This window comes from Halyomorpha halys, unplaced genomic scaffold (assembly GCF_000696795.3).
Source record: "Halyomorpha halys isolate HHAL.00 unplaced genomic scaffold, Hhal_1.1 Scaffold5.1, whole genome shotgun sequence".
Lineage (NCBI taxonomy): Eukaryota > Metazoa > Arthropoda > Insecta > Hemiptera > Pentatomidae > Halyomorpha > Halyomorpha halys.
In genome coordinates, this window is record NW_027106871.1 from 2,048,410 (window position 1) to 2,057,186 (window position 8,777).

At 31.1% G+C, this 8,777-nt stretch overlaps 1 protein-coding gene across 1 annotated transcript in view; it reads right to left on the reverse strand.

Moving 5' to 3' along the window:
- Nucleotides 1–3,339: 3,339 nt before the first annotated feature.
- The window catches only part of LOC136795250 (odorant receptor 49a-like), an 18,740-nt gene continuing 13,302 nt past the window's right edge, over nt 3,340–8,777 (reverse strand). The window contains exons 6-8 of the mRNA XM_067045203.1: nt 5,466–5,579; nt 5,231–5,386; nt 3,340–3,488 (exon numbers count right to left, since the gene is read on the reverse strand). Coding sequence (XP_066901304.1) covers nt 3,420–3,488; nt 5,231–5,386; nt 5,466–5,579 — 339 coding nt within the window. The 3' untranslated portion in view covers nt 3,340–3,419. The remainder of the gene's footprint in view (nt 3,489–5,230; nt 5,387–5,465; nt 5,580–8,777) is intronic.

The window sequence follows — 8,777 nt, forward strand, 5'->3', positions numbered from 1 at the left end:
TAAGCGCATGTTTATGGTTTTGTTGAATTTGTTTTTTAGCAGCCTGAAGATGGGGGAAATCTCCCGAAACGTTGCTGATGATATGAAATAAACTATTGTATTTTAATAAGGACGAATTTGTGTCATTCACTAAATCCATTTTAATTCCATAAGACTCTTCCAGTAAAAAGATTATTAAATTTAGAATATGTAATTTATTTGTATTATAGTGTTTTAATTTTATTTTTATTGTCTGTAAAAATTTATATTATTTTTCTTATGGAGCTGTACTGACCATCAGTTGTTGAAATAGCTTCATAAAATGTAAAATTAAATGTATATTAATATTAGACTTAATAAATACTTAATTTAGAGGATAAATACTGAATATAGCTCCCTATTGCTGAATGACACAACTATAACCCCAAAAGTGTACTGACAATGATCCTCCGAAGAAACTCAGGTTTAAGCGGCAGTTAAAAGGCAAATTGGTCGAAGAGAGTTGGAGTTGGTGGAAATTACAGGGGGGCACTGGCGCAGTAACTGGATCCCACTGAGCCCCCTATTAGCTGTCGAAATTACTTTTTGGCATCCAACCTGGACCTAGTTAAGAATTAACTAGGTCCGCTCTGTATTTTAGGGTCTATAATGTCTCCTCAGATCGCCTGCCGTGTCGCAGGAAATTCATCAACCATCAACAAGTTTCCACTGGCTTCAAGAAAAAAGAAATCCCGTTTTATTGGGAGGCGAAGAACGGCAGAAGAAAAACTCATACTTTAAACTTTTTTTTACTCCCCAGTCACGGTGGTAAGGTATATATTTCATGCACATGTTCCATAGCTTAAAACATTATGAATGTCACTGATTCACTTTAATTCATAATAGTACAAGAGCTCAAGAAAAGAAAAAAGCAGTTATTTCACCCCAATTTCTTATTAATTTAATGAAAACTATGTATAATTAATAGTCAATATTGATGAGACTGCCAAGTGTAGGTAGGAGGAATAAAAAATGGTGGTTGTTTCAAAACGTTAAGAAAAAGTAATTTTTCGTTCGGATCTACATCTTTAAAACTACCAACAACATCAGAAAACCTAAGAGAACAGCATTTAAACTAGAGCGAATTTGCTGAAATATGAGCCCTAATAACAATAGTTACTGGGATATAGGTTTTTAAAACGCAACATTTCATCAAAAAATGCACTGAAAAATCAGAAGTTAGTGAAATTATGTTGACAAATCTATATTTCAAAAATCATTCGACGTACGGATGTCTACGAAGATAAACGTTATAAATTACTTTATAGTACATCAAACTAGCTTTAATTTGAGTGCTAATAGGCATCCGTATGTCGCATTGTTTTTGAGATATAGATTTCTCGAAATAAATTCACTAATTAATGATTTTATATTGAGTGTTTCTTCTTAAAGAGCTATATCTCGGGATTTATCTAACGTAAATAGCTCTATTAGGGCTCATATCTTAAAAAAATTAGTCTTCTTCCTCGGCGCTATAGCCCGGGTCGGGCCTTGGCCTCCTCAAGAAATTTCTTCCACTCGTTCTTGTCCTGCGCCTTATGTCACAGCCTGGCGCTCCCCATCCCGACGCAATCCTACCAACCTGGTCCTGCCATCTAGCCAGTGGTCCTTCCCTTAGTAAAACCACACTGATATTCCTTTATGCTATCTTCAACATAGGGGAGCATTCTATTGAAGACTATATTTGATAGTATTTTATATGCGGCATTCAGTAGGGAGACACCTCTATAGTTGCTACATACAAGTGAGTCCCCTTCTTGTGTATCAGGCATGCAATTGCATTATTCCTTTCTTCTGGAGCCATATTGTTCCCATGATATCAGTGAGTCCTTTAATGACTTCTCTTCCTGAATTTTTATACTGCTCGCTACGTAAACTATCGGACCCTACGGCTTTATTCTGTATACGTTTTTCCACAGCATCCATAACCTCACCATTACTCGGTAGCCACTCTTCTCTGTCATCTTCGTCTCCCAAGTTTTCTTCTTCCTCCTCTTGAATTAGTGTTTCAGCACGGGTCCCCAGTAAATCTCCAAAGTGCTGCAAAGTATATCATTAATGACCTCTCCGTTTTCTCCCCTAAATGCGAGAAAATTTACTCTACTTTAAATGATGTTCTCTTATGTTTTCCAGTGTTGTTGGTAGTTTTCAAGTTTTCAAGAAAAATTAATTTTTGTTAACATTACTTATACTTGGCAGGCTCATTCAATTAAACTAGTAATTAGTCATAGTTTTCATTAAAAGTCATAGGTTTCATACTACACAACCTTCATTATCATTTTCCAAAAAGCATTTATTATTAAAATATTTAAATTGGAATTAGCTAACTAATAATAGTAAAGATTTCAGAAATTACATTGAAAACAAATTTTGGGTCGAGCAATTTTATAAAAAATAAAATATAAATCTCTTAAAATGTTTCAAATAACGCCGATGGTTTTAGCTCTTAATTCTTAACAGATTATGAAAAAAATGGCTCATATTAAACAGTTTCATTAATATTTAAATTTTATTTTACCTCACCTGAACCATCTTCTTTTTATAAAAATAAATTCTAATTTCAAAAACAATGAGAATTACAGTTAAATCAAATACACTTTTTTTTTTTTACACTTTTATTATCATACTCATTGAACCATTAAATGGTATTAGTATTAGTATATACATGGTTCTCATTAAGTTAGTAGAATATGAGTAAATCAATTTTCAAAGATAAAAATCGTTATTTGTTTAGTTAATACAAACTGTATACACTGATCAACTGATAAATTATTTTTTGTAAAGACAAAATTCTATTTACAATCTATTCTCGGTTGATATATCTTTCATCCCTTTAGATGATTTTGATTTGACATCTGTTTCTAGTCGAAGAAAGATAAACAAATAAATTAATAGGTAGTAAAAAAAATGGACGGTTTCCATACTTTTCCAGACAAAACAAGCAACGGGCAGCAATTATCGGTGTCGGTTCATAACATCGCTAAGAATAATAAAGGTGGGCCAAACAATGTATGTTTGCGTTTTACATTTTAAAAAAAATGTATTTTCTCTTAATTAATTCTCAAAAGAACAAAAAAAATATACTAGTACACGATAAATAAAACTATTTCTAATTTTAAAAGCAAAATGTTGACAATAAGAAAAGGAAACAGTTCAAACACGAAGTGTTCCCATTTTATTGGTTTACCTAGGACATAATCTAAAATATTGCTCCCAGCTACCTATACATCGTGTTGAGCGAAGGAACATAACATAGTGGAAAATGTTAGTGATCTGTTCAATAAGGTGCTATAGAATCAAAAAAATTATTATTTGCTCAAATAATTTTTATTTCTATAACAAAATTAGTCTATAAATCACATTTGATTTTACTGTATACTAAATAAGTAATTGATGATGACTCAGTGATGTTGGTCTGCATGCTCAAGCCATATGATGGCATTGAAGACGTTGAACGTCACTTGAATTATCTGTAACTCACATAATCATTCTTATACGTAATAATACAATATACATATAAAACAATGACAATAAATAAATATAAATTATACATATAATACATATAGGTTTAAAAAAAATGGGTCAAGAGAATAAGATAAAAGAAACAATTTATTTTATTCCGAGTAAACTAAAAAAGAATGATTTTAAACATTTTAACATAGTTTAATATTCTTTACACCTTTATTCACTGTTAATTTAGGTTTTTTGGTGGCCCATATGGATAATTAATGCCATACAATTATTTATATAAGTAATAAAAATTTAAAGAAATAATAATCAAACTATATTATAATTCTTTATTTTTAATTTTAACTAAAATATATTCACATCTAACTCTGGTATTGCGAATCGTAAATACAAATGGTATCTGAATATAACACTAGTAAATCAGGGAACAACCTGTTTAATTTACTTTTTTTTATTTATGAATATATTTTTATAGACCTTATTCAGTTCGATATATTTGCTCTAATATCCATTCGTCGAATTTGTCGTGAAATCATATATATACTATAAACCATATATCCGATACTAAATCAGAATGTGAGCTTGAAAGGTATTCGTATATTTTTTTTTTTTGTTTTTTTTTTTACTTTCACTCAACTACATATGAAATATAAAGTAAGGGAAAATGTTGCAATCGTGAAAAATTACGAATTCTAGTTTTCGACGGAAATACAATATTTTGAGGTACCCGGAGTCAAAAAATACTAGTCTCGCAAAAAAATGTGATTGTACAATTTTATACGAAATAATCAACACATTGTAATTGAAATATGTGCATATTATGTACATATTTGGTTACATGTATGTATACTTATTTAGCTACATATTGTAAATTGTTGAATATTACACAATGATAGTACACTTAAAAGTATTTGTTGCATCGAGGTTCAACTGTATTTTTGGATCAAAAAATATATACACTTTTTTTATTATAGCTCAATTCCTCCATTGGAAGAACTATGCAGCCACAGAATGGGAATGTCAAGATTCGTTGAGGCCGCCGTGAAATAAATATTAACTGACCCAGGTGGGAATTCAACCCACAATCTTTTGAACCAAGCACTCTGGGACCCTCATCTCAACGTGTTCAGCTTTCAGATCTTCTTTTCATGACTTCATGCACGTATGAATGACGAAACTTGTTTTTATAGGTATGGTCAGAGCATATTTTTGAATTTGTATTCAGTAAAAGTATATTTTATATTTACTTTTTACCCCTAGCCAATGACATGTGTTTTTGATAAAAATTACTTGGGGTTATTTTTCAAATAAGGAAGAATACAATCAATTTTTTAACATTTTTATAATAACGAAAATATGTTTTTGGGGCGCAACATCCTAAGTTTCTACAACTAGGGTGGGATACCAACCTAATCGTATTCTAGCCAGAGTAGGAATATTGAGATTTATTCCGAGGATCCATCACGCAACAAAAGTTAACCTACCCAAATCAGATTCCAACCGACGTCACTCTGTAGGTCTATAAGTTGTAAGTTAGGTGTAACTCAAGCCATCCACAGCCTCTCACAACATATTTTTAAATGGTATACGTCCTGATAAACCTTTTAACACAAATTCAGATAATAAACAATTTATTTGTTTATTAAATAGGAAGTACAGAAGGAAAGAAGAGCTATAATAGAACTGGTCAACAGCCTGTTTGGTTAAACTCATTTTTAGTTTTGTTAACTATTTAAGAACAAACCGATTTGAAATGCTCCATCCCGAAGACCACAATATTTCCGTACTGGAGGTTCAATATTTTAGAAGCACCGAGCATAAGAATCCTCAGGTCTTTCTTAGCCTTGAGATCATGCTCGTACCAAGCGTTGTTGTAGGCCTCTCTAAATAGAAGGTTGCTCTGAAAACAAAAAAATTTCTATCAAATTAGAAAAACCAATTGAGGATAAATATTTAAACAGTTTATTTGTAGAACTTACCTCAGTCGTAATCTTACTGCCACAGTAGGATATTACGTATGGTGTAAAGAAACAGAAGACGAAGTTTATCAAGTCTATAAATACATTCTCTCTTTGTCCTTCTTTTATATGAACCTGATGGCAAGTTTTTATTAAAATTAAACGTAAACATATAGTTGAGCTGCCTACATAAATAATATATATAAATATCCCATATATACCCTAACCTCTACATATTTAGGAGTTTTGATTGCCGTCGGGTCAAAACTGCGGCTACAACTCTGGGATTTCCTTTAAATGTTTTTATTATTATTATTATACGGGTTCTAACGATAAGATTTTAAAAATAACTTCTAATTGATCCTATGCATCTGCTAGGTATCGAGGTATTAGCAATTATTAATATTATAGAGGTCTTTCTTGTCATACCTGTGCCGGGTATATCAACAAAGAGCACTTTGCAGGTGGCTAAGGGACACAGGTGAAAGGGTCCTTCTTGAACAAATCTAAAAACAGGTATTGCTTGCTGGCTTTGTCGGTAGTCAGGTCAATCATAAGCAACCCTTGCACCAACCACCTTTCTAAATGTACCACCCCTTTTAACTTTTTTTCTTGGGCGTGGCTGATGATAGCCAATGGGAAATAAGGCTCCGGAAAGGTAACGCCTCTACGAACGAGAGGGGGATCTGGCCAGAAGAGAAGTACAGGAAAGAGAGAAGGAAGAGAACGTAAGAAAGGGCAAGATGCACTTCGACGAGACGAAGTCCGAAGAACGGCTATGAGACCTGGACGCCATCGGTTATGAACAAGATGACACTCACGTTACTACATGCACAAACCAAATCAACCAACCCAACACTCATCCAAAGATATATTAGGTAATAATGTAATAATCTATTTATATGTAATGTTATAAACACGTTTATGGCAAACCTATTATCTGAATCATTTCAATCATTTTAATAACATCATTGTAAATAAATACTCATCAATCAATGTAAATAAATTCTTAGTCTCTTTATGTAGTTTATTTACTAATATATTACAGAATACCACCCCTTATTATATTATACAATTAATAGTAACAACATTTTATAAATATAAAGATAATTAATTAGCAACTGGTAAACACTCAACACGCCTTTGGAAAAGATTCCAATTATAATAATAGTTTTTCAGGATTCTATATCAATTAATTAATTCATTTATTTTTGGATAATGGCCTTCAGAGATCATCCCGACTAAATCCCGAGACAGTATATAGCACAACCTGAAGATATAAATCGTCAAAAATCGTAAACAATTTTTTTTCATCTCCGGTTTCGATGATTTCCTTTCAAAAAAAAAATCGAAGAATCATGTAAAAAAAAAATCGTTTTAAAATCCATTTTTCCACAATAATTCATCAAAATAATTTGAGTTTTACGACCGTACGTGAAAACTAAGGCAAAATAGTAATGATCGATTCAAGCACGAAATTGAATTCTGAAACGATTTTGATCGTAAGACTTTTCGATAGTTCGATAGCACGCAAAAAAAACTTTTTCAAGAAGCGTCGGATCAAAACAGTGTCCGATAAGCTTTGTCCCTAGAATTTCATTTATCAACAGATTTTGCCAAAAAGTAGCCCATTACATTTGAAATTCCAGAAGAAGTTAAACTGAAAAATAACTGTAAGAGGATTAATAACAGCATTAAAAGATAGTCCATACCACTGTTAGGATCCAGCGAAAATCAAAATTTAAAACATTTTAGAGGTGAATCTGTATATATAGAATATACAGAATCACCTCCAATAAATTCTCTCTTTCAGATGGTAACAATAAACTGTACATTTGACAAATTTCAGTGAATTTAGACGAAGTAAATTCATTCAAATTTATTTGGCTCAAATGCTCATTTATTGATTCATGTCATTGAAGTTGACCTCGTAACATCCGATTTATGCTATTTGGTATAACATGATTTTGCTAACCACAGATTTGAAGCAGATTCAGTACGTACCCCTTGTACGTGGTAAGTATGGAGATGTATGATAAATCCGTACGTCATAAAATAAAACAAACATTTATGCCAGTTTTAGAACCTCAAAAAGCATAAAAATTAGTCAAAATGATTAAATCAATTTTCAAAAGTGACGTTTTTACTGACCTGTGTAATTTTTCAAAAATCAGCCCAATTATTTAAATTTATTTGACTTCTTTGGTATAATTTCACATTACATAATACTCATTCTAATTATGTAGATACATGAAAACTCAAATCTATTTCAATTATTTAATATTTTTAAACATTATGGAGAAGATAGATTAAAACACAACAGATAAATTATCATAAGAATCTGTTAAAGATATAACTAATCTTAAGTGTATTCAGTTGATAAAAGATTAATTTAAAACTTGTAACGTTTTATCTTGCCTTGTTATCTTTTCAATAACACATGTTTTACCAAAACAAAATATTCATATTTAAATCTTTAAAAAATGTATAATCCATTTGAGTTCGTCTCAATTTGTTTATGATTGTTTTCTAAAAATAAATTGATAGATATTTGTAATATATTTTTTGTAAGCTTAAGGCCGGCCTAGTTAAAATGGTAAAAATCCCTTTAAGAAATATTCATAATTAGTTTTCGTGAATAATAAAGTCGTATAAGTGTACCAAACTAACTTGGTGTACGTTTTGATTGAAGTAAGATAATAAGATAAATATTATACTACTTACTCACCATATCTTTATAATAGTAATATGATGTTTGCTCATTCCTATGTATACAAATACTCTTTATCAAAATATCTTCCTTTATATTAAGTATGGGGAGTGAGACTGTACGAAGTGCACCTTCAACTTAAACCAAGGCTCCACATCATTTTAGAATTTTGGACTGCGTGTAATTTAATTGTAAGAAAGTTGAAGGTGAAAGAAAATTAGTTTATTGAATTGGGAGGATATTTACTCGGTTTTGGAGAGTAGATTAGAGAAAACATGGATAGATGTTAATTTTATAATTTTGAATTGAGGCTATTGAAGATAGCCAATATTGATAAGTTGATGTGTATGAAGATCATTTTTTTGTTGAATAAGGAGAAAATTTTAGAGAAACCTCTGTCACGATAGTAATAGTATAAGAGCCCAAGAGGAGAAAAAAGGCAGTTATCTCACCTCAATTTTTGATTACTTTAATGAATACTATGTATAATTAATAGTCAAAATTAATGAGTCTGCCAAGTATAGTTAGGGGGAATAAAATATGGCGGCTGTTTCGATGCGATATAAAAACTAATTTTTCATTCGGAGCTCTAAATCTTTAAAAGTAGCAACAACACAAGAAAA